The sequence below is a fragment of the Morone saxatilis genome, unplaced genomic scaffold (assembly GCF_004916995.1).
Source record: "Morone saxatilis isolate NCDOM2014 unplaced genomic scaffold, NCSU_SB_2.0 Contig20, whole genome shotgun sequence".
NCBI classification, from domain to species: Eukaryota; Metazoa; Chordata; class Actinopteri; family Moronidae; genus Morone; species Morone saxatilis.
In genome coordinates, this window is record NW_023339763.1 from 6,857,860 (window position 1) to 6,884,463 (window position 26,604).

At 39.7% G+C, this 26,604-nt stretch overlaps 1 protein-coding gene across 1 annotated transcript in view; it reads right to left on the reverse strand.

The window, feature by feature from the left end:
• Window positions 1-26,604, reverse strand: part of jade2 (jade family PHD finger 2) — a 160,775-nt gene that overhangs the window by 71,774 nt on the left and 62,397 nt on the right. Inside the window, 5 exon segments of the mRNA XM_035667182.1 lie at window positions 68-568; window positions 6,326-6,442; window positions 10,349-10,516; window positions 13,846-14,057; window positions 18,369-18,523. Coding sequence (XP_035523075.1) covers window positions 68-568; window positions 6,326-6,442; window positions 10,349-10,516; window positions 13,846-14,057; window positions 18,369-18,523 — 1,153 coding nt within the window.

Below are 26,604 nucleotides of genomic sequence, written 5' to 3' on the forward strand. Positions count from 1 at the left end.
CTGTATGTCGTGCATGTATAGCATACTTGACAATAAAGTTGACTTGACTTGACTTGACTTGACGTACCTGGGAGACAGGCAGCGCCAGGTTTTCGGCCACTTCCCTGGGATCCACCAGTATGTAAAACTCGTCCTCGAGCTCCTGTAACTTCTGTTTCCTCTGGCTCACCTTCTCTCTCTCCAGCTGGTCCCGCTCAGCTCGCTCTGATGCCGACACTGAAACCGGGTACAATACAGACCTCTGCTCCGGTTCACTGCTGCTGTTTGGCTGGTGCTGCTGGTCGAGCCGGAGCTCAGAGCTGACACCGGTGGTGGCCCAGTCAGGTCTGGCTGGGCCGTGTGCTGCGTTGGTGGTGGAGGTGGTGGTGTGGTTGCTGTTGTTCACAATGGCCAAACTGCAGGTGTTGTTGATGGTTGTTGTACCACTGTTGCTGGCGGTGCAGCTGTGCTCCAGGCAGAAGGACTTGAAGCGCACCTCGTCATTCTCTGCCAGGATGGTCCTCATCTCCAGGCCGTGGTCGAAGGCGCACGTCACATGGAAGGCCACAATACAGGAGGGCATGGAGCACTGGGAGGAGAAGAAATAAAGGAAATACAGTTAAGGGCAGTGACAGAATAAATAAGCAAAAACGGAAGAAGGAAAGTGATATTGGTCATGGATGGACAAGGGATGTACAATGAGAAGGAAGTAGGGAGGAACAAAGAAGAGTGGAATGTAAAACAGTGAAGAAAAAATTCTTTCCAACTGTTAATTCTGTCTCTTGGATCATCAAAAAGCAGATTGGTAGAAAATGTGTTTTTGTTATCGTCTTGCAACTACTCTCCTAACCTCTGTCATATGCATGTAAACACAACACACAGACAATTTTTTCTTCAATTTCTCAGGCACTTTGTCATGACTATTTCTTTTAAAGTGTCATTTTCGGTCCATTTCTTGTGTTATCAAGGTTCCAATAGAAGTGCAGCGAAGCAGAAAGACAACCCAAGTCACAACAAACACGGTTCCCCCATTTCTGCTGACATTTTGGTAACTTGGGGTGTGTGTGTGTGTGTGTGTGTATGTGTTTGTGTTTCACAGTGCTATCCATTACAGGTCATTCTAAGAGGTGCCCTACCGCTGAGTCCCTCCAGGCATAGTGTGATTGTGTATGTGTGAGCCCCTTGTGGCTATGAGCTGTTGTCACTGTGTACATGTACATTTGTAAGTGTGTGTGCAGGTCAGTACTTTTCAGAGAGTTCAGCATTCAGAAAGATGGTGACTGTCTTCTCTGTGTTGTTTATGAGCGTGGTGACAAAAACCTGACTGATCCTACTGACTCCACCGTCTGGAAATCAACTTCTGTCTTAACATTTTCACAAACAATCTTTTCTCTCTCCCTCTCTGTGTCTCCCTTCCCTGGCTTTCATCAACTTCAAAAGTTTTATTTTGAAAATTAAAATACACAGCAGGTCTTTGTTAACAGTAAAACTACTGTACTCTTACAAAGAATGCTTAAGAGAGGCAAAGATTACATTGAAAATGTTAAGCTTTTAATTGGTTAAACACTAAAAATAAAATTTGGCAGATGAGCTTATCCAGATCTCATCCTTATTCATATGTTATCTTGGTGTGAAAACGGAACAGTGGAACATTTACTAATGTGGTTTATATGATGCGGCAAAAACAAGTAGGCTACTCTGTGCTGCATTTTTTCTCATCACTCGCTGTCACACCCCTAAGAACAATACACTGATTTTGAACTAAAGTCGGTCATTAGTATGCAAGGTAAACCAGTTCATCATCATAACCTGTCAGCCTTCAGAAGTACGTGAAATCTATATGAGGCTGCAACCTGAGTGCTGCAGACAGGTCCAACAATTATGTGTATTTGTGTGTCATAAACATCACGCCTGACCACAACTTAAATAACTTCTGAACATGCATATGAACCCATGTGAAACCACAAAGAGACAAATGGGATACCTCCTGTCTACTTTATCTTCTAACATTTGGCCGGAACTGCAACAAAATTTTGAAAATACAAACTGCAAAGATTCTGCAGTGTAAAAAAGGTTGGGAAACCTGACTGTAGATCATTCAGAGAACATGGCAGCCTGATTGTGGAAAGAGATGTAGATGTTTGAATCATTTTAATGTAATTTTCCCGAAGCTTTGAGCACTACACACAAAATTCCATTCAATTTCCATTCATTTATACTTGAGGCAGAAATTTCAGATATATATGTACATATATCAAAACACCTAGGTACAACATGCAAAATAACACTGGAAGCAAGCGAGAATTCTTTTTTTTTGGTTCTGTACTTTGAGTCAGGCTTTAAAGACAGTGTTCATTTATAGGTTCATTTATTGCTTGCCTCATAAAAAAATATTTTTAGAACAAAAGGCCTCTCTTTTGTCTTCCTGTAAAAGTAAACCACATTTCCGATGACTTCTTTTGAACTTGGGGGCGGTTATATTCATTTATCCAGTCAAATGAGGACAGGGTTGCTAGCTAACCCTGTCCATCATACAAAACTGCACTTGACCGTTATATAGTGGGTAGCTAGCACAGTAATACCATAGTAGTAGGTGTGTGTTTGGATTTCTGCTGAAAAATAAACTTTGTCTACTTTTCCAAAGAATGTGACTGAGGTCTAATTTAGTCATTTCACCCTTTTCGCCCTCATCCTGATCTACCAACGAGTGAGGCAGATGCTGTGAACTCTGTACCGAGCTTTAAAATACATTTTAACAGTAGGGACAGAAAGTGGGATCGAACAACCGCATATTGTTAGTCAGAGGATTACACTGTAGACCCATTTTATAACAGACTTCCCCAAATGTCAGACTGAGCCCGCTGCAGCTGCTATCACTTATTTGGTGTCAAAAGGCAAAAGGTTGAACACAGCGTGGAGCTGGCTAGCTGTGTTGTTTGGTTCGAGCCGAGTCATCTCAAAAAAAATACTCATCTGGCCTTTTCGACGGCACCTGCTCAGCAGCAGATTCATTAATTATGTTTTTATCACTGCCCACGCTGTCTCTGAGGGCAGCATGTAACTGTGCAGTTATCTTCAAACCTTTGCATGATGAGGTAACCAGAGAAAAAGGATATCAGTCACATTATCATTCGATCATATTCTACTTTCCCCCCATGAGAGAGATGGGGGCCTGTGTTTATCAAACTGTTAAAAGTTAAATTTTGGACGCAAGAGAAATATTATTTGTCCCTGCTCCAGTTTGTTTTTCGTTTTATTTAGCTTCATCCTTATTTATATGTTTGTATATTAAACCCAATAACTTGTTAATTTCACATGGTAATTGCTGCAAGAGTATTTCAAACAAATAAAATTAACCTACGCCTACACTTCGCTACAGGAGTTAAGCTGCTTAATTTGATACATCTCATTCTTTACACTGAGCAAAGAGCTCTTTTACATTTAGACTGGTGCTCAGAACATTTGTAAGTGTAATTCTCCCTGGCACGTTTTCAAAACCTCTCCTGACTCAACATTCATATTTTTTGATTTCTACTTTCCTGCGCTCCTACACTGCTAACCTACAGTATTTTGTTAATAATTTTTTCATCATTATTTTTATCATCTCATCACAACGTCTAGTAGAAGCACTTCAGTCGCAACAGTTTTAATTTGTCTAAAAAAAAACACAACACCATTACTTCCCACATGCATCTGTTCAGAAATTAAAAGGTGGCCACTGGACACAGGCTTATGAACACAGCAGCAAATTCAAATAATTTTTTAACTACACGAAATATCTTGTTTGGCAGAATTTAAGAGCTTAAACTGGCAGGCTTCAGGGTAAGACATCCGTCATAAAAATCTAGGCCTACATTTAATTTCTAACCCTGTCAAGTGAAGAAATCCTGATGAAATCATGGACTTGACACCGCAGCCAAGTATATCTGTGCCAATATCCATCACTTAGTTTTCCTGAAGATGTGAACTGTTGATCCTTGGATGCAGAAAGAGCCTGACACCTGAGGAATATTTATGATTTGTGCTGCTATATTTCATTTTCAAAACCTTTGATTTAGCTTAAATCTACAAACATTGAAGGATTCTCATACATAGTTGTACTCTAGGCTTACATGAACTATCTCTATTTTCATTTGAAAACTTTTTTTTACCCTCAGACATTTGGCTGGATTTTAACCTTTCATGTGGTATCCTACATGGTGTGTGGCAACAGCACTATCAGCTAAGCTAAACCATTAACCCTTAGAGGAAAACTCTCAGGGATTGGACTTCATCAACTTATTCCACTCTGTATTAGAGTATTACATATGTATTGTCATGTTGCCGCTTTTCACTGAAGCTGTATCGTTTTTACACTGTGAAATACTTAAACCTAACAACTCATGTTTGTTCTGCAACAATGGAAATATTCTAGATGCCTTGTGCTTCATTTCATACAAATCCCCCCCAAATTCTGCCTTTTCTCTGACTTAATTGGTATCATTGGAAACTTTTTCTTTTTGTAGCCGAATAACTGACCCAACGGCAGCTATTAGGTAGCACAGCTACAGGTATTTAAATCTAAAGGGCTGCCACGTTCCTCCGAATTCTGTGAAGAAGACAAACTAACCATGAAGCAAAAGTACTTTCTTAATTAGTTGAGTGTGTCAGCCTATTACTGAAAACCATTGCTCACAGACTGACTCTCTATGAGCTTTAACAAATGCAGTACAGGCTTGACTGGCTGACCTTTCCAGTGCACCGTCCTTTGATAAAGCGCAAATTAAAGAGTCTCATTACACCTGAAGAACTTGCCAATTAAAAGTCTTTAAATACAAATATTTAGGTATGAACATTCATAAGAGGAATTGACAGCACATGAAAAGAGACATATCGTATCATTAGACGAAAGAAAGCTTGTTATCACCAAATTATCAAAGGATGAAATGACCAAAGACTTGAAGTGGAAGATCTTAGGGCAACATAGCAAATCAGAAGTAGTCTGATCTGGTCGTACATTAGAAACACAAAGGCAGACATTATATTGGCAGTAACCCATATGCTGTAAGTTGTCTGTTAAAGGATGAAGATAATGCGCCTTATATTTGTGCTCAAAAACTCTTGGAGGTCTGAATGACAGCCCATGACCTAATTATGAAAAAAAGGTTATGTTTTATTCTCTCTCAGACTCTCCTATGCCTAAACTTTTCGAGACAGAAAACTGATTTGACATTTCAAACATTCCCCGCATTAAAGCCTAGACAGGACTAGTGCTGCTCATGGTGCTGTGTAGCGCTGCATCTCTACCTTATGTGTGAGGTGGCAACTGATCAGTGAGAGTGTTTGTGCACCCGCCTGCCTCCAGCAAGGGAAACACGAGAGAGAGACTCACTTCCTGTGAGTGATTCTAGCTCAAGGACTCGCCGTTAATCTACAGCATCAATACTGTGACAGCAAACACCCCCACCGCTGCACAAACAAGTTGCATCTGGACACGCTTGCATGTACACATATTCACATACATTATACACACATGTATATACACGCAGGTGGAGCATTGGGCTTTAGGAATCCAGTTCACCTCAAGGGCACTTTTAATGCTGAATGGACCGCAGTCTAATAGCTGTAAAAGTGGGTTAGTGTTAGTATGTCAGTGGGGGTTTTGTTTGCGTACTCAGCAGCATGTTAAAGAGGTACCAGGTTCAAACAGATCCACCCGCGCCCAGCGGGAGGCTAAGAACTATGATGATCTGTGTTGTTGAAAGACGTTTAATGTGAGTGTGTGTGTGTGTGTGTGTGGGGTGAGTTCATGCTTTAAAACAATTCTGCAAGAGCTTTGCTGTGTTATGTGTCTGTATATAGGTATACAAGTTTGTGTGGGTGTGCTTTAATGGCTTTATTTCAGAACGTACATCCCATTTATTTGTTTGTAAGGATGAGTGGGTTCAGACTTTGATGCTACTCCAAAAAACTAAATCTTAATACTGAATTTCACACACAGTTAAAACTTTCCCCAACTTTTAAGCTTGTTTGCATTCCAACGCCACCTCCCGATGAATGCATGAGGCATGATGACTGGAATAGTAAGAAGACGCAGTAAAAGAAAAAAGGAGGAAGAGGAAATTAACTGAATGATCTGAACAGAATGTGACTATTACAATCCTCCTCCACAGAAGAAAAACCAAGATTGGACAATTATTTTACTGTAAAGTGATAATCCATGAATGAATCAAGATTAAGGTTATTGTGTGAAGTGATGGTTAAAAGTAGGCAACTAAATGTGTTTTATTTGTGTTCAGGTAAAGGTTTGAGCATGATTGCATGATGCAGAGATGCAGAGATGCAGAGATAAGTGTTTGTGATGTACCTGTATGCAGGTTCCTGTGTGTTCTCGACACAGGCTGCAGGACAGAGCCCAGCGGCTGGCGGGGATGTGGGACACCTTGGTAATGGGCTCCATCTTCTCTGGACAGCCTATACTCACCTACGGGGAACAGAAAAGTTAGAAATACATATATCTGACACACAGCACCATTTGTGATAAACAATTAACATTGTGTGGAGACTAATCCACTAATAAAGTTCACTTATTCTGTTGCCTGGGATAAATAATCATAATAAGAATCGTGGCAGTCATCATCGCAGTTACGTACATCTTAATATTCTTTAGTGTTGAAATGATTAGTTAATTACTTAATTTAAGCCACTTTACAGAAAATGTATTAAACATTTTGACAATTAATAATTTGACTCATTTATTAAAAGGAGCTGGAAGTGGTATTTTTTTCTCCAAAAAAAAACATAAATAGCTCTATATTTTAACAGCGTTCACCAGTACTGAGTGGCCAGTCAGTAACATGGGTCCCAGTCCCTCTTTTCTACAGTAAATATTTAATTTTCTGGTAGCTGTGATGCCTTGTAGTACAATTTCACATGTCACAATTACTAGCTCAAAACAACAAAGCATAAAAACAAAACACCTTATTCTCTTCTGTTATTGTTTTAAATGTTGTACTTGAAGCAAATCAGCATATCTGATGGAGTCTGATTCTTGCAGTTTTTGTGCACTTAATTTAAGACGCTTTGAATAAAAGCATCAACAAATGTAATGTACTGAAAATCATTCTTGTCAATTCAAATTTCTGGATTAATTTACGGCTCACATAATGGTCAAAATTTCCCCCAAACGTTCCACTGAATGATAATAATCAACTTATTGTAGCTTAAATGATCTATCTACAGTGTCTTCCACTTTCAAAGCCAAGATCTCAAATTAGAAAGTCTGTCCTTGGACCCAGAGCAGGGACACCTGTGCTCCTTAGAAAAACATTATTGTAAAGCCCAGTGTGACTCACTCTCTCTGAGCGGTCTATTCAGAACGGCTTTGGCCCCAAAACTTGCTCCACCAAATACAACCAAAGTCATTGACCTGTGCCAACCAGCCATGCAGAATAGAGTGGAGAGCACTCATCACCAAAGTGCCATTTCTTCCTTCCTCCCTCCGCTGCTTATTTCTTTCCAAAAACCATTCCACCTCTTTCACATTAACTTATTCTCATATTTTGCGGCATGGCACTCCTTCCTTGTCCTTCACGCTTGCAATAACAAGCTGTCGACTGATTCCTGCAGGTCATGCCCCTCCCTCTCTTCATCCATTCGTCCTTCTCTCCGATTTTCTTTTCCTTCTCTCATCTGCTCATCCACAGAACAAGCCCACAGCCTCGCTTTTTTCTTTTATTATTGATGTCTTTTGTACAGCACACTCAATCGGAGTAGGGGTCAATTTTCACTCCATTGAGGATGTCAATAGAAAGTGCACTTCAGACAATGATGCCACAGCTGTCGCCGTCAACGCTCGCTTCTTTTATACAGCTGATGTACTGATCGATGGCAAAAGGATTTCCAGTTTTTGAATGCTGTAGTTAATTGATTGGATTGTTCTCAAACCTGATGCCCATACACACACGCAAAGGTTGCACTTTACACAATTCCTCCACTTTCCCTTCTTGTGTTGGTTTGTCATTGTTTAAAAAGTCTGCGCTGTAGCTTTCTATGTATGTATCTATATATGTGAGTGTGTGTGTGTGTGTGTGTGTGTGTGTGTGAGCCCATGCAGGCCTCAGGGAATGAGCATATTCTAGCCCCAATTACTTCACATTTCAAAGCAGATAGATGGAAAACTGACAAAATTTGAAACCACTTCAGTGGAAATGGGTAGAAATCACAGTGCTGAATGAAAAGGCATTTTAAAAGAGGGGCTCTGCGTCTTTCAGTGTGTGTGTGTGTGTGGTAAAAAGCCGTTTAAAGAGAGACCTCTCTCTAGGGGGTGAAGGCAGAGGGTAGAAGGCAGCTACACACACAGCACTGCAGGGGGGCTGTATCGTTTGAAGGCTGGGTGGTGTGTTCACGCACACAAGCACAAACACACACGTGCACAAACATGAATCTCTATGAATGACACTGGCACACACAGAGCCCCCTTTTCTGGTAATTTCCACTACTATCATATTTGGTAGAAATGTACTAGCCGGCGTTGTAATGTGTGTGTTTATTTGTGTAGATGGCTGCTATTAACAACTCTTTAGCTCATGCAAGCACACATGACTGAGTCTTTGCAAGGACACACACACACACACAAATGCACATACAGCACAGACATGCAAATTATCTTTCCCCCCCCCCCTCCACGGTAGGAAGAGAAAACAAAAGCGAATGGAGCAACGAAAACAATTAGCCCAATCAAGGGTGACAGAAGGCAATTAGAAGTAAAAGGTTTGAGCTGCCAAAAGCTACTCTAGTACTGAGAAATCTGCTGGTGGAGTGTGTTGTTGAATAGGCTGAAGACACATGACTGACTCTCTTAACAGTTTAAAGGTGTGTGCAAGGCGTGAAGCAACATCCGTCCCTGAACCTCTGAAATGAGCGGCTTTATGTCCGTTTGGAGCTTTCGGATGAGAGACATTTTCCGAAAAGGTATCATCAAGACCCATCACGTTGAAATAAGCGGCTGTTTGGCTACATACTTGACAAAGAGGTTCCTCGTGAATCAATTTACATTATCTGCGGACTGTTAAGAGGAAGATCTTGACTGAAGAAGCTACATGAAGTATTTGAAGCATTTACTGTAAACAAGGAAACCCTGGTGGAAAATAACAGACAGGTGCAAGTGTTTCTCAATATCTAGGCCACATTTCCCGTAAATCCTCCTGTTTCAGATTTTTTCGAGTACACTCACAAGCCATATGTAGATTGAAAGAGTTACGAGTTGCTGTAATCAGCCCTCCTCTCCATACTGACTGTGAAGCAATGCCTTAATTGAGGAACTACACTGTAAGAAATGTTGCAGTCTTTTATCTGTACAATAACTGATTCACAAAATTTATGCAAAGCTAATATGAGGCTTTAAAAAACAAAATCAGGAGGGTAGTAGTTTTCCAACATTGCGCTCACTATGTTTCTATTGTCAGTGTTTCCTTGGTCAACTGCAGTGGAGGGATACTATCTGGTGCTGTAGTAGGCCACTCTCATACTGCCACTGTATTTTTGCTCCTTCCTTAAAGGGAGAGACTGTCTTACTCCTGAATGGCTGGTTACAGCATGTTCCTGTGGATGCAAATGGTGGAAAAGAAACCACTGTATCTACACTGAGTACAACTGAGTTTCAACAAGAGCTTTCAGAGATGGATGCAGAAGTCCAAAAGTCAAAATAAGCACTGCGTGGGTCTTCATCAAAGCATGTCAAACACCACACTTTCAGGTGTTTTTCTTCTCCGCTCACTCTCTAGAGCCACTTTCGCACCGACATTCAAGTGCAGCCTAAAAAAACATTTAGATTCCTGAGTGTGGTGTGTGACTTATAAATATATAAATACAATGCAACGGTGGATCAATTAAATGATACCACATTGAAGTCACTGTGCCTATAGATCTGTCTTTAATTGGAACAGTCAGGTTCAGCACAAATTATAGGAAATGGACTACTAGGGCTGCACGATATGGTAAAAACATCATATTGCGATTTTTCTGACAGATTCACGATTATTTGTGAATGATCATTTTTGCATCACAAATTGAATTTTCACTTAAAAACACCTGGTCTGTACCGAACAAATCTTAAATCCATGGAACAAGATTTGTAGACCAGGGCACCTCGGCAGCACTTCATTATAATGCTGTTTTTCACACATGTTTACCTTTATCAAAAGCATGTGCGATTTGCATATTGCTTCTGAGATTTGCATATGCACTTGGCCATATTGCGATTTCAATAATATTTTGATACCTTAAGCACAAAAACACACAGGTTGACTGAGGGCGTGCATGAGAAAAAACAAAAAAAGAAGGAAATGGTTATCTGTATTAAGATTTTTTGTCTCTCCTTGGGTCTCACCTCTGGGATCCATAAGGCACAGCTGACGTGGACCCACTTGGTTCCACTGCGGGTGGGCTTCAGGGCCCCCCCTCTCTTGGGGCAGAGCAGACATTTGGGCTGGACGCCCAGAGCGCAGGTCCGACACAGCCAGTTTCCCTGGGGTACCTTCAGGATGCCATAACACGCCTGCAAAAGGGAGAAACAATAGTTAGGACAGGTGATGGGTCCGTCTATTCACTTTGTGTACAGATTAACAAATGAGATATAACGTGTTACAGATTTTGTTATCTTTGGACAGAGGCAGGCCAATTGTTGTTCCAAAAATTGTTTCCCGACGCTTCAAGCCTTTATGCTGCTAGCCACAACTTTGTATTTGATTTCAGACTGGAGCAGAAAGTGGCAAGAGGTGAATAAAGCCCAATCAGAGGGTGGAAAATTGTTGCCGAAAATAAAGAAGAATATTAAAAATGTTAAAAAGCCATATAAATATATTCATAATTTTAATCATTTTTCTTAACCACCTCAATAAAGAAGTGCGAGTGTGGCCAGACTGGAGGAGAGAAAGAACCCTGATATACAGCAGAATTTTAACCAGCTACACCACAAGCCCACTCCATTGTCTTGTTTTTATTTCAGAATCTTTTCAGTTTTGGAAGTAGCATACTGTCAGCGGTTGCTGCTTCTAAACAGAAAACTTAAAAAGTAATTATAGTCTGCTGCTTATTTCTGTCACATAAAATTAGCAAATTCACTGATTTCAAAGTGACACATAGCAAAACACTCCACCTCTCTCCCCCTTTTATCTAATCTTACAGCTCTTCAGAGGTTTGTGCGCACTACTGCTGCAATAACACACAAAAAAAACCCAAACCCACGCACAAAAACACTCAAAACAATTCCTCCCCAGACTACTGTCCCGCCCAAAACTTTACTTTCAACAGGAATTACATCGACTGAAGGAAACAAGACATTTTCAAAATGCCACTTGGTGTTGTTTTCATAACACAGCAGGTTATTGTACCATCAGTGCTCCACCCATTTCCCCTTCCGTTAACGCACGAGTACCCTGAACATTTTTCATGCCAGGATAATAGCATGTTGATTTTGATAAGATTCAGTCCCCAGAGTCAGAAACAGAGAATGATTTTATTATCAGATATGATTTATTTCATAACTGTCTCAAAGTGTTTCTACAGTGGGGAGTGAGTCATTCTTAAGGACTCTTTAACCTCCACTGACTTCTACGTCAGATCTATCTAATCTCATTTCTAACGGGTTAAGTCAAACTATTGCTCCTTTAGTTGAGGCCCAAATTAAATTGTAAATTTAAAAAAACCCCGGACATCCACAACAGATAATTTCAGGAACCACTGTCGCTACATTCACGTGTTAATTTTGGCAGCAATTTTTATTTAGCCTTAGTCTTTTAGTCACATTTCAGTCCATTTTATCCTTTATAGTTTTAGTTGATGAAAAGCCATTACATTTTAAGTAAATTTTTAGTTGTTTTCTCTCTTTAAACTATTTCAATCATGCTAATACAGGTATCGTACACTGGGATCAAAGGGTTGAAATTTGTAAATCAACACTCTCCTAAAGGTCCAGTGTGTAATATTTAGGAAGATCTATTGGGAAATGGAATGTAATATTAATAGGTATGCTGCCATGTTGAACCGCCATGTTTCTACAGTAGCCAGTAGGTTTGGGTTGACTTACTAGAAAATACAAGTACTTCAGGCAAGTGGGTCAAGTGACAAAGCAGCGTTCTGAGTAAGTTATTAATAACATCTCGAAACATTGCGAGCAACAGCCCACCTTCCACTTTCTCTTCCCCTCTCTCTGTCTCTCTTTCTCTCTCTCTCAAACACACACACTTGCTGTGTGCTGTGGATTCAAACAAGCACATCCAGTGGTCAGCTCAGCTGGTCAGTGCTTCTAGTGCATGGAAACAGGTTAAATCCAGTGAACTGTGGACTCACACAATGCAGCCAAAAACTGGGCTAAAAAAAGACAGTAGGCTATAGACTTGCACATTCTGTTTGCAACTCACTAAGAAGCTCAGCCCTGCTAGTTTTATGGCTTGCTGGTTGAGTCTCGTATTGATTGGGAGGAAAACAGCATGCATTTTTTGAATATCAGATAGCCCACCACGAACGTTTTACTCCTGTCTCAACAACAAAAACAAAACGTACATTTCATCATAGTTCCTATCATCACATATCTATTTTTAGCTCATCAAAGTTTCATCTTGGTCATGGAAAAAGGGTCACTGACGAGCATTTTTTGGTTTAACAAAATCACCAAAACTATATTGATGCCAGGTCTCGTTATGCAATCGCTCACCCTATTCAATTATAAGAAGATAAAATTATGGAAAGGAAGAAAAAAAAAAGAAACAAACTTCCCACTGACAAGAGTAAATAAAGTGAGACATCAAAGACTCCATCTTCATAAAAAGCAATTAAAGTGCTTTATTGATCAAAGATTTCATATTGATCAAACAAAACACTTCAGTAAGCAGGGCCTGTCTTATACCTGCTGAAGGTTAGAGCAGTCAGCGTTGAATGTGTTCACTCTATAAAAGCAATAATATTACTTAATACTCCCTGGGAGCAACAATTTCTTTCACTGCTTGTTACATTTTGTTTCCATGACACCTCAGTGTTTGGCAGTTCTTCTTCTGCCCAATAAAAACGGAGAAAACACAGTGATTACCCTGTGGAGTTGCGTTATACAACAATGTTTGAAAAAGTGTATCTTGTGTACCTTAAATGTAAACAAAAAAACAATGAAGCGTGCACTTCCGTCTGAATATTACATAGAGCCAAAGCGTGATGAAGTTCTAGCTATCTTTTTGCTTAATAAAGTCAAGTAAAAAAAATGCACAAGGGATGGGATGACTATGTTTCCCCTCTTTTTCTAAAGAATTCCACTTTCCTTTCATATACAGGAGACATTTCAATACATTTAACAAGCACTTCTTGATCAACAGCTTAGGCAATAGTTAAAATATTTGGTGCCAGGTATCTCAGGAAGTAGGAATCCCCCCCCACCCCACACACACCCACACACACACTGTAAGTGAAATGTTAGGTGATGGATCCACACAGGATAATGTTTGCAGTTGGCGGTAACTATTTCCATACGGTGTCATAACAGCAGGTAAGCAGAGGCAGTCTGATGACACTGAAGGTGTGCTAGTGCCAACGGGGCCGACAGAACAATTAACACTGTGTCAATGTGTAACAAACACAGCAGAGCCCCTCAAGCCTCAGGTTGTCACAGGCACCATTTGTGAACATTTTATGTACTTTCATGGCTTTGACAAATGAAGGCAGTGGGAGAAAGAATGTGTCAGCTGCCAAACTGTGTATTTGGACAACCTTGATTTTACATTCAAGCTTTCAGAATGTGAGAATTTACTCTGTAAATCCAAAAGGATTCTTAATAATACACAAGCATGCACAAACACACTTAAACAGAGAGATAAGCCACTCAATCTCTTAATTCCTGACCTGATGAACGCAAACGTTACACTTGTCGCAGAAGACCATCTCGTTGCCGTCCTCTCCCTCCGGCGAGCGACAGACGTCGCACACCACGTCCTCGTCGTACTCGATGCCCAAGCCTTCCTCCGTCTCGATGGCCTGCCGCATCTTTTCATCGCACACGCTTTCCAGCTCGACGAGAACGCACTCCATCGTCAGCTCATCCAGCTCTGGTAACGCTGGTGGTGAGAGAGACAGGACGCAGAAACTTGATTAGTTTTCGTTTATCTTCTCAAACACGACAAGCTCTAAACCAATTATCCGCAAAACTCTGGTAAAAGTAAAGACAGGGATGAAAAACGGGGGAAGGAGAGGTGACTAAAGTGTATTTTTTTTCTTTTTCATATTATTCACTTGATGTTTTTCTTTAAAAGAGAAATATGTCTTAATGCAGAGCTTCTCCACTCTTCAAAAAACTGAGTTGAGACATGGCTGCTGGAAGGAGTGATGAATATTTGAGAAAATACTGAGCCTGTACAAAGCAATTAAAACTAAGAGCACAGTAACAGGGTCAACAGGGGTTTCTTTTAGTTCTTGTTATCGACAAGGACAACAGTAATGGGAAGCTGCTCATGGGAAACTCAAAATGAGTGAGCCAATTTACTAAATTTCAGTTATTTCTGGCTAAAAACACAGTCTCACACTTTAATTGGAAATGCACACAGCTTTCCTTAGCAAGTACACCTCACACAGGTCACTTTCTGTTTTCTTTGGGCCATCTTAGGATAAAATGTGATGAAAATTAGCTGCATGATGTGGGAGTATGTGGAGTCGACTCTTCTGCTAACCAGAGAAAAGCAGAGAAAGGCTGTGCTCTGTCACTACAAGCCCGTTTCCTATCAAAGCCAAAAAACACTGAAATTTGCCAGTAAGCCCTTCTTGCCGACAGCTCAGTTCACCACGCCAACGTGTGTCTGCATTAGCATTAGTATTCCTGCTCCATTTGCATCTCAAAGTAATGCCTTGCTCTAAGGCTGGTTAATAGTTGATGAAAACTGATTTAACTGGCAAATGCAAGCTTTTTTTTATTTGTTTAGTATTTGAGGTACCAGGAAAGTAAACAGTCTGGTTTCCAGGTCGGTGGCACAGAGATGTGGCGTACTATTATCTCATTAGGTGGAACGAGATTACAATGATTATTCAAAATGGGTGACAGTAAGGCATTACATCTGGCGTCTTTTTCTGAAATAAAGAAGATTATTTGGATAACTGTTCATAAAAAAAGCATTTTAGATGTTACCTGGGGACTGTAATATTCCACAAATCCTGACTCATCGCTGTAAAGAGCATGCCAACACAGATTAGATTTTCAAGTAATAGAAAACATTATGAGTAAGGTGATAATTTTTATATTCAGTATTTACATAGTGTTATCACACCGCCTCTCATTGCTTCGCCTGAATGCTCCAAGCAGCAATAAAGAAACTTCTGCTGTCCTGGCTTCTTTTTATTCTGTAGTTGAGGATTATTTATTGATTTATTTGAAGGATTCAGCACTCAGTTGGGAGTTTTTTTTAAAGTGGAGCTGAGCATCCTGTGTCTCTATCTATTATTTATATGACTCAATCCCTTCCCATCCAAAAATAAAAAATAAATAAATAAACAATTTTATTTACTGATTCTTGGGCATCTTACAGCCAATGTGCAACCTGAGCTGATGGTTCACATAAACAAGTAGAGGTTAGACTCACACAAACCCGACCAGAAAAAACTTTTTTATGCTTTAGAAATGTAAAATCAAATGCTGCTGATGTTGAAAACAGGTCATGGTTTGAATCGTATATTTGTCTTGAATTTGGCATCAATGACGAACTGGAGAGAAGAAACTGCGTAATTGCACTGTAGTTGTGGATTTAGAAGCAGAGAAAAAGGGAAGTAGAGTTAAATATTAACCTGCTGTGACATTTACATCATCAACTGAACACACACACACACACACACACACACACGAGGGAGGGAAGTAACACCACTGATTCACATACATTACAGTGTTCGTGTGTGTCTGCACATTGTGTGTGTGCGCTTTCAGTGTATTGACTTTATATTTATCTTCTATGTGTGTTTCCGTGTTTGTACATGTGACAGCTGTGCGCACATGCACATACACATTCATCACTGTGTGTGTGTGTGCTCATGGCTCCACTTATCTGTCTGAAAGCTTCACAGCATCCAACACACACACACAGACAGATAAACTGACTTTTTATCTTTACTTTTTCAATGTCTTGCGGCTTTTTGTGATTTTGTGATTTCATGTACGTTTCTAATTGTATTGAATGCATTGTAAATGTATTTTCTCTAATATTACTGTTAGACTGTGTGTTTTCCAGTGTTTTGTGCTGCTTTAATGGGCTAGTTTTTTCGCAACAACTGACAAAAGTGTTTTAGTGTGCTTTCACCAGGTGGTTTGGTTAATCTGGTCCAGACCAAGGGAAAAAATTGCATTTGCATTTTAGTCCTGGTTAGGTTCATGTTCACACTGACCTTTTACAGACAAACCAAAAGGAGTAAACATGAAGTCACTGACAGGTAACTCATTAATTGGACTGTTTGGCCCAAATGTCATCTTGGATCATCAGGACCTAAAATCAATTTCCAATGACTGACAGCAGGTCATGCAGCACTTAAATGCTTCTAAATGTCATTAAGAGACTGCAAATCGAATACAAAAGCAATATTCCAGCAGGTGTTTATGTGGGATCACTATGTAACGCACCTTCAATGAACTTATTGAACTACAACTGCTGAACAGAGCACAGTTTTTACTTTAAGATTGATCAAGAAAAAGACCTGCAGTCACTTGTTGATGTACTTGGTACCATGGTTACCAAATGATTGAAACATTTACACAATTAGGCCTATAAGATCACTCCCTGAACACATATCTGCTACCATAAAATCCTGTGGTAGGTTTCTTTGCTTTCACACCCTAAACGAATCGCACCAGAGACGACACAAGACCCACTTTTTCGGGCGGTGTCAGTTTGGTTGTTGGGTCCGACTGACAGTTTTCACACCAGCCCAAATGAACTGAACTAACCAGGCAAACAGAGATCATTTTAACTGAACCAAATAAGCTAGGTGTGAAAGCACCCTAAAAAACACACTTGTATAGATTTATACAGTAAGTACAGGTCCGACATAGAAAATGCTGAATCATCCCATCAGGACTCCAGAGTCATATAGCCTCGCCCAGTAGAACCAATCAGCCGTCTGTTTGTTTGGTCTAGCATTGAAGGTTATGAGAAACAATCCACTTCTGCTCCTGGAGGAGCCAGTGTGTATGTGCATGTGTGGGTGTGAGTTTGATTTAAGGACAATGCGTCCCAGAAATAAGGCCTGAAACCCCAGCGGGGATTTATAAACACAATTACTACGCTTTATCTGAAAAGAGCCGATCAGATATCGAATAAAATGGTGGAGATGGGAGAGATGCTCGGGGTCAGCAGTTGTCACCATGGCAAAATAGAGGATGTAGCAAAGCAGAGGAGAGAGAAAGTGACACAAAACTGTAGAAGAGGAAGAGAGAATATAGAGGAAGCAGGTGATGATAAAGCAGGGCAGAGGATGGGAATAAGGAGAGGAAAGGGAAGAAAGAAAAGAATATGTACTTTGCAGTTAAAGTATAGTATATTTAGAGCATCTGCAGGTTTCAGAAAACAAATTTTAAGACTTTAAAAATTTGGCTTGGAGGAGATGACCGCTTAACGCTAACCCTAACCCATGTCAGAGAAACAGCTGTAAAGGCTTGTTTTTATGGAACATGTCTACTAATGGTTCTGTGGCTGTAAATAGGCAGGTGTGGAAAAAGACAATTCACACATGAGGCTGAAAGAAGATTGTCCTAAGATTACATTTTGTGAAATGATACACAGTCTCATTTAGCTGAAGACAACCTTTTGCTGGTCTAATCCCTCCAGGAACCTTTGATGAACTGGCTGTGATGGTAAATACATTACACAGAGACATTTTAGATAACTTAAAGTGCTTTTTCAATACTGAAGTTCTCTTGGGGGCAGTTAGAGAACAATCAGCAGCTTTAATAATGAACAGTTTTTACAAAAGAGAATATGGCATCTCTCACTATCAGTTTATGTGCTGCCCCAACTAAATAGTGTTGAAACAGCTAGTCGATTAATCGATTACTGACAGAAAATTAATCTATAATTCTGATAACTAATTAATCTTCTCTCTCTCGTTCATAAAGTAAAAACGCACAACATTGATGGATCCACCTTCTAAAATGTGAGGAATGCTTCTGTTTTATGTCCTTGTAAACAGAATATCTTTGGGTTATGAAAAATTATAATTGGAAGCAGAACCTTGGAAATTGTGATGATATTTTTCACTTGTTTTCATTGATCTCAGACTTTATTGTGACAGTACATTTGCGCAGGTTTAGGGATGAGGGTTTTTTGTTTTTTTTCTGTTCAATGTCAACATGTTTTCTGGCTTTATAAAAATTAGGCAGCGAATCAGTTTGCACTCACCCATCTGTCTGAACTCGTGGTTCACCAGCTCCAGCCAGGCAACGTCCAGGTCATCCAGGTCATAGCAGCTGTAGCGCTGGGTGGGAGGAGACTGGGTGCTGCTCTCCCTCTCCTGCCTGTTGTTGAACAAACCGCCTGCTGACTCTGGCAGCAACCTGAAACAAACACAAAGATACATGCAGAGAGTTTATCATGTGGTCTGGAAACACAACAGCAGAACTTGTCTTACTATCTTAAAACTTGTCTTAATATCTTAAAACATCCTTAGATTGTCTTACAAAATAACAGACAACAGAAGGTCAGTAAAACTAAGCACTGAACTTGTTAATGGGTAACAATTCCAGCTCTAGATTGACAAATTCATTAAGCAATAACACAGAGTGCTGTGGTTGCTGGCACCTGTTGGCTGTGGTCGAGTTTCAGCACAATGTTAACATAACGAGAAGTAAATCCGTATTCCCACGCTTGGTGACTGGCCATTGGACAAAAATAGGATTGAAAAGGTATCATAAGGTCTAAAGCGATTGCCATGTTAATTAAGATACTGTAGTGTCCTAATTTTATATTTTATATTCAGATAAAACAGTGAAATGTTAATTTGTCAGCTGTAAAAGAGGTCTGGAAAACAAACGCTTTGATATGAGTTTATATAATAAAGTAAAATCCTCGAATGTTTTAGAAGACACTGTATGGAGGATCATCACAATGTAAGCCAAACATAGAGGAACTGCATCGACAAAGCGGAACGGTCAGGAGGTCAAACTAACCAACAGGGATGTGATGGACATACTGTATGTTCTGTTTTAACAATACAGGGGCTGGATATATACTTCCTTTATTTCATACAGCAGCAGCATGAATGACACAGGTCTACTAAACTCTTTTTCATCCCATGTTGGATCCCTTAATGTGAGCCCACTGTCACACGTTGGGCAGTAACCAAAATAAAAGTAAAGTTTCATGCTCTCTTGTATACTCTCTCACTCTCTCTCACTCTCTGGAGTTAGCTAAATGATGTTTAAACGTCATCATCAGTAAATTGCCACTTAATACTATCCACCCTATTTTAGTCACCTTGTCCATAAAGAGACATTTTTTCCTCCAAAACTGTACATACATGCTCTGTGACAACACAATCCTGCCATTCTCATGACAACAGGAAATATAGGGAAGCCCTTCTCATGTCTGGGACTCTCACTTACACCCTTACAGTTGGGTCCTGACCTCATGGTCCAGAAAGACTGAATGCAAACAGGAAAAAAGAAAAAAGTAATCAAAACAATGACAAATCAAGTGGTTGTAGGCAGCAGTGACAGGAAGCTCCTGCAGGCAGTGTCTGGTTCTCTGGAGCCTCGGGCCTGAATGTCTCTCTGTCAACAACAGCAGGAAATGGGGTCAGGAACTCTACTCGACCCACTGGGAACCAATAAAGACTGAAACACGCTCATGCACACATTTGTGCACACACACACACAGACAGGCCAGCCTAAAACATCTGCATACTCTAAGAGCTAATAGATACATATAGACGAAAGAACAGAGGCATAAATAAAGTCAGATACGCACTAAACACACATCTGCCATCAGGCAGCGAGACACCACACCCGTTTAATCAGAAGGAAATTGTCACACTGTACAGATCACACACCATTTCTCCAAAACAGCTCTGTGTTTTGCGTAGTAACACACACACACACACACACACACACACACACACACCCCAATGATTCACTTTCTCGCCTGGTGAAGTTGTGACCTTTGTGTGAAAAGGTGAAGTGCTTCAGTGATCACAACAACAAAACAAAACAACCTTTAGCTCTCTGTTTCGCTCCTATCCTCAACGCCTCATTATCATACCGTTTAGTTATTATCATCATCCTCTGTCACTGCCGTCGCCCTCACATGAAGCGCCACTGTGATCATCATCATCATCCTCATCATTATCATTATCTTCCCCATTATCATCACCACTACTTCCTTCATCATAACAACAGCTGCCACTATTTAATTCAGTAATCTTCACTACAATGACATTTTGACATTTCACATGTGTTGCCAGCACAGTTGACATGAAAATAACAAAAACAATTAAATAATTTTCATAATAATAGCTATTAATAGATGGAAACAGGTGAAGAATAAAATATAATCACTTTCTGAGTGAGTAGTGGTTCAATTTTACTGTTGCACCACTGTCCATTTTGACTGAATTGGTGTGGGATTTATTCCAGTGCAATATAAAATATGTAAATAGGAGTAATTATACAATATTACACAATAAACCATGTAATTGTCTAACCCGTAATTGCTTAAGTCTTAATTCCACCAACTCTCTCTTTATCCTGGTATTTCTACTTCTGTTTGTCTGATTATGAAAACATGCAAATCCCCCTGTGGACAATAAAAACAATGCCCTGAATATGTACAACAAACATACAGCATGGACCTCTGGACGATGCTTTTTATGGCTTGTGTACAAATCCCCCAACCACCCCTGAAACTATCAATTGATGTCAACATCCCAGAGATATGTGCGTCAGTGACAGCATTGTCACTGTTGATGCTGCATCCGTTAATCTAATAAAAAGCACATATCTGATCCATTTCTGTCTGCAAATGGCCAATTTAGACCACCATTACATGATCAATGGAGGCAAACGTGTAATCTTTAATAAATCTAAGAATTCTACTATCTTTCTGTCAGGACAAAATGGAAGAAAATTGAACACTGTTTTGGCCTGGTATCATACGGTTATCTGACACTGGACAAACAGGCCTGGCCAGTCAACTAGCAGGGGAGAAAGGAGAGAAAAGAGAGAGACAAAGACACACAAGAGACACACACACATTCACAGGGAGACAGGAGAATAGGTTTTGTACTGGAGACACTGGGCTGGTTGTTTCTGTTATGTAACGTTAAAAGCAACGCCGGTGTCTTATTACATTGGTGGCTGGTGTTATTGCATTATTGAAGCATAAGGCTGGTGTTATTCTATAGCTTTTGTTAGTGTCAGCAAATCCCATGAAAATATTAAAACCAAAAATGTGTTAGTGTTTCTCTTATTTAAAAAAAAGACTAAATAATAACAATACTCAAGCCAGAGTAAATAGAAGAAAAAATATATAGAGTATAATCAGGTAAAAACTGATTGCCAAGTCCATAATGTGATAACCAGTGAGTAGTGTATATATATACTGAGATGTTATCAGCAGTGCTGTTGGAGTTTATGATATTCTCAGCTTTGTTTATTCTAATATGGGCTTTATTACATTCAGTTGTATCACTCTATTGGTGTTTGTTTGGCTTCTAGCTGTGACTGACAGTGTGGATTTGCTTTACCAACATGGGGATGTAACAAAAAAACAAAGAAAAGAAAAGGAGAAAAGAAAGGGATGACAAAAACAAGAACATGAAAGAAGACGGGGGATCTATCCAGCCAGCATTCAGACACTGAGTAAATGATACATGTACCAAAACTGAAAACCTGCGTAAATTTAGAGCAAAAATGAAAGTTGATACCACATCTGAAGTCATCCAGCTAATACCTACGTCAATTTGAGAACATACACTCTTTCTGTCTTACTGATATCGTTTCAAAAGAGTTGGGACAACCATTCAAAGAGACGTAAAGTCACGTTATGTAAATTTAGTGCTTCTTTCTACCCTGCCTGTCAACTTTATAGGTATCATCTCTCTATCACTAGTGTGGTGACGGTGAACGGGAGCTCCTGGTTTGGATGTCAGAGGTACAGGAGCCGAAACATGAAGTGAGACATGAAAGGAAAGCATCGCCTCATAATAATGTCAAATCATCTCCATCTAACAGGGCGTGAGTCAATGGGGGTCAGAGTACAATGTGTTCTTCCACTGGTAAGTATCATGTATCGCACAAACACACACACACACACACACACACACGCCTTACATAATGTAGGTAAACAAAACCATGTGCAAAAGGTCTCCTGTTTGTCCAGGCTTTATTATGACTACAAAGGCAGGGAGAAAGTGCAGAGTCATCTGTCAATACTGAAGACAATTACAGCTCTCTGTGAAACTAAATAGATTTTCTGTCTTTTATGCGGTTTAAGACTAATCCTGAGAAATGTGTATGAGCCAAAGAGCTTGAAAAGTACCGACTCAGTTTAAGATGTTCTTGATATGCATGCATCTTTTACAGATACATCTGTGCAGCTTGATTTATTAACAACATTATAATGTATTTAAGTAAAAAATTATCAGACTAGAGATAGAAAATTAAGTCCTGGACTCATTTACATGGTTGTCCCTGGTGTTTTGAATGTCCTTAACATCCGTTATTTAAGCGGAGACAGCCATTCCATGTCAGACCAAAGAATATTAGGAACTTCAGTAACCTTGCACGCTGCACAATCTCTGCACACACACACTTACCCATACACACACCAAAAAGAACATTTAAAGGTGAAATCTCATCGTCTCAATCTCTACTCCTCTCTACTATCATTATTTATTTATTTTGTTGTTACCCTGGTTGCTGTCATTATTTCTCTGTTGCCTTGTCATGTCTCATATGTCTTCCTGTCCTTGTGTTAATCACATATCTTGCACTATTAATTAAAAAAAAGAAAGAAGAAAAAGAAAATTCTGTGATAAAAAGCAGACAGTAAAGATTTTTCAAGGAGATCAGATCTTCAAAATAGAAAGATTTCAAAGTATTTCTAAATTTTAAATAAAAAATGTCAAGGTTATGCAGCTTATTGAAGCTGATTATTTCACATCAAAAATGTAAATTTCCACTTTTAAAACCTATTATCAGGATATGGAACGAATATTCTTAACTAATAATAATAAAGAAACCTTGGAAATCACTTCTGTTTACATTTGAGTAGAACCTAATGAGGAGAGCAGCAGAGGGGGAATATTTAGAAGTTCCCTCCTTGGAATCATAACAATACGACAGTTGAGTTTTGCTTTGATCTTAATGGTGCAGCCCATGAAATATTTATCAGGAGGAACTACACACCAAGGGGCTCTGATTCTTAAAACAATGAAAACCAAAGTCCCCCCCCCATCCCTCTTCCAGCTCGGAGGCCCTGAGGAGAAGTGTTTTTGGTTTACTACACGAGATGTGCCTCTGGGGAGCAGAGGAGTGGGAACTGTAAAGCATATCTTGTGGCATAACACTGCTGAATAGGATGTTATATGAGCATGGGCAGGGAGGACAGGTGATTTATATGTTTGTGAGTATGTGAAGGAGAAAGAAAGAGATAAAGAGAGACCTGAGTCAAATAACTGAAGCAAATAAATCTTCTGCATTTGACTTACCTGAAAGAATCCTTATGAGTCCATGCTAGATCTCACTCTACTACCCCATGATTAAACTTAATCGCATGCAGGTCACTGGTGTTATCTCCAAAGTGTGAATGATGTATCTTGTTATATCTTTAAAAAATGTGATAGAGCACTATTATCTACCACTTCAACAGATGATCTAGCCAGGTTTATTTTAATTGAGAAAAGGAAGGAATCACTCAGCTCAGTGAATGCTCTTGGATTTGCAGCCCTTTATAAACTGAGAATATGTAAATAAATAGGGTGATCTCTAAATAAATATTAATAATAAAATACTTTATGGCAACTTTATGGACAACTAAGTTTGTGTCCTTTAAGTACTTCTTAACTGTCAGTAAGTAAACAAGAAAATGAATAAATATAATATACAATATATCGACTCCAACATTTTACAGTGACCAGTCTAAACTTTCTGACACTGATATGGTCCCGTATTTGCATTAAAGTGAGAGGTGTTTCTAATATTTTGTCCACCCCATATATATCATGAATCACACTAAACATTAGAAAACACCTGTCAGTATCAAATTTAATTCATTAGCACCACAAACCACAGCCTGAACATAAAGTTGAATCAACACCTTTAAAACAGTTTCCACAACTCTGACCATGAGGGTCGGATTTATTGCAGGACTCTTGCATTGACTGCAAATTCTTTTTATTAGCTAGGTGTCCGTACTAAACTGCATTTGAGTGAAATTGTGAATGAAAGGATAAAGCATGCAAAAGGTGCAGAGAAAGCTACACAGCTTGATTTAAAAAAAGGCTGATGGATAAAAAGAAAGATGGTAAGAAAAACCCAACCTTGCCTTCTTCTCTGTCCCTGCTCCCATATGTTTCTCACCACTGTGTAAATCTCACTTTCCTCCTTTTCATAAAACGTCAATAATAATCTCCTCTCAAGGAGGGATGAAGTGGATGGTGTTTACATAAGACATTTCCAGTGTGGGCAGAGCGACAGCGGCTGAGCTCAGCTCTCAGTCTGACTCTCTGCCCACACAGGACACGTCTAGTTTAAACAGACATCAACTCCTGACAGATCACTCATGAAGTGCAGGAAGTCATTCTAAACGAGGCTGGAAATGTATATGAGGCTAAATGGAAAAAAAAGGGGGGAGGGAGAAGGGCATGGATAACAGAAAGTAAGAAACAGAAAGAAAGAAGGACAAATGAGAGGGGGTAAATTATGCAATATTATTGATTAAAGGGTAGAGGAGAAAAGAAAGAAAGAAAGAAAGAAAGAAAGAAAGAAAGAAAGAAAGAAAGAAAGAAAGAAAGAAAAAAGATTATGCAGGGAGAGAATGAGTATGGTATGATATGATGTGCTTAAAAATAAATAAAAAGTGTTTTTTTTTAGAGTGAGGATGAAGTCATAATATATGATGACATTTTTGTAACATACAATATTCAAATTATTAACATTTAAAGTGACGGTTTCACCATCATCTAGTAAGTACACTGCACTACACAATTAAAGGTCAGACAGCAGGCTGGACACATTTTACCCAACAGAGTCTGCAACAAGTTGAGATTATTTTATAAGTTCTTTTTAACCAGCTGGACTGAGTAATAGGAAAGTGAAAGTTACACCCTTGAGTGGAACAAATAATCAATTTAGGATGACTAATCAATCAGCTTTGGGCAAAGGAAGAAGAAAGCTATGGATGGGATGTTGAGAAGTGGAAAAACAGGGGGAAAAGACCAGCTGGTAAACAAGGTAATAAGTGAAGATTGAAGAAAGACATGGAAGAAGAGAAGGGAGGAGAGATAGAAAGGGTACTCTTCCCCCTAGTTTTTGAGTAATATGATTTTAAATCCAAAAGTAGGTGTCAAATTCAGTTCATTTGAAGTCAAGGCTTAAAATTCTTTCAACAAGCTCCTCTCTTCTTTTGAATTCCCCCAATGCGATGCAATATCCTTTTAAACATGTTGAGTGAATGTCAAAGCCACTAACAAAGCTGCAGTGCACATTATCAGTGCAAGAACAGCACCACAGACAGCGGACGTGGTGGAAGAAGTTTCTTTTACTCTCTGTAAAGTCTGAAGGAAAAAACTTCATGATAAGGGTGGCACTCTGAATACAAGATTAAACCACTTGTTCAGACATACCATCCTTGTCAGATGCAAACAATCACTTCCCTGTGTGTTAACATTGTGTCTGTGTGTGTCTGTGTGTGTTTGAAATAATCTGTCATTCTTCAAATACCTCACCGTCACAGTACGGCTGAGAAAACCGGCTATTCTCTTTTCTTCCCTGTAATCCCTCTCTTTCTTCCCCTGGTTTTCACACCAGACTGTGTGTGTCTGTGTGTGTGTGTGTGTTGTGCCAACAGCCCCTTATCCTTGGGCGACCCGTAGACAAACCCCCCTACTCTACTTCACAATCCCATATCTGCATGCAGACTGGAGCAGGAGACTCAGGCAAGCATCCAACAGGGTACAGGGTTACCCATCCCGGGGTCCAGGGGCAACCCTGTGTGGTGCTGGAGGGTGTGTTGATCTGTGCCTTTTTGCAGAAACAGGGTTAATTACTGACAAACTCCATCGTCACACATCCCATTTTATAGAGCTGGGTGATATGAAAACAATAAAAAACACTGTCTGTATATGCAAAGAGACACTTAAAACTTAATATAGAAAATATCCGCCAGCTGACTTTGTGATGCGCTCTCTCTCGCTGGTGTAACAGAATCTAACACTTTAAAGCTGTAATATTTTTTGGCCACTTTGGTTGGAGCAAATCAACCTGTAAACACAACACTTACATATTATCACCGGATAAGTTAACTTTTTCTGCGAAGACCCTGCAGACTCTATGGGAGTGAACCACCCCGGAGAGCCAATTAGCTGAAACATGCTGTAAAGCTCAAGTAGTCATGCTGAGGGATGTAAAAAAAAAAAAAA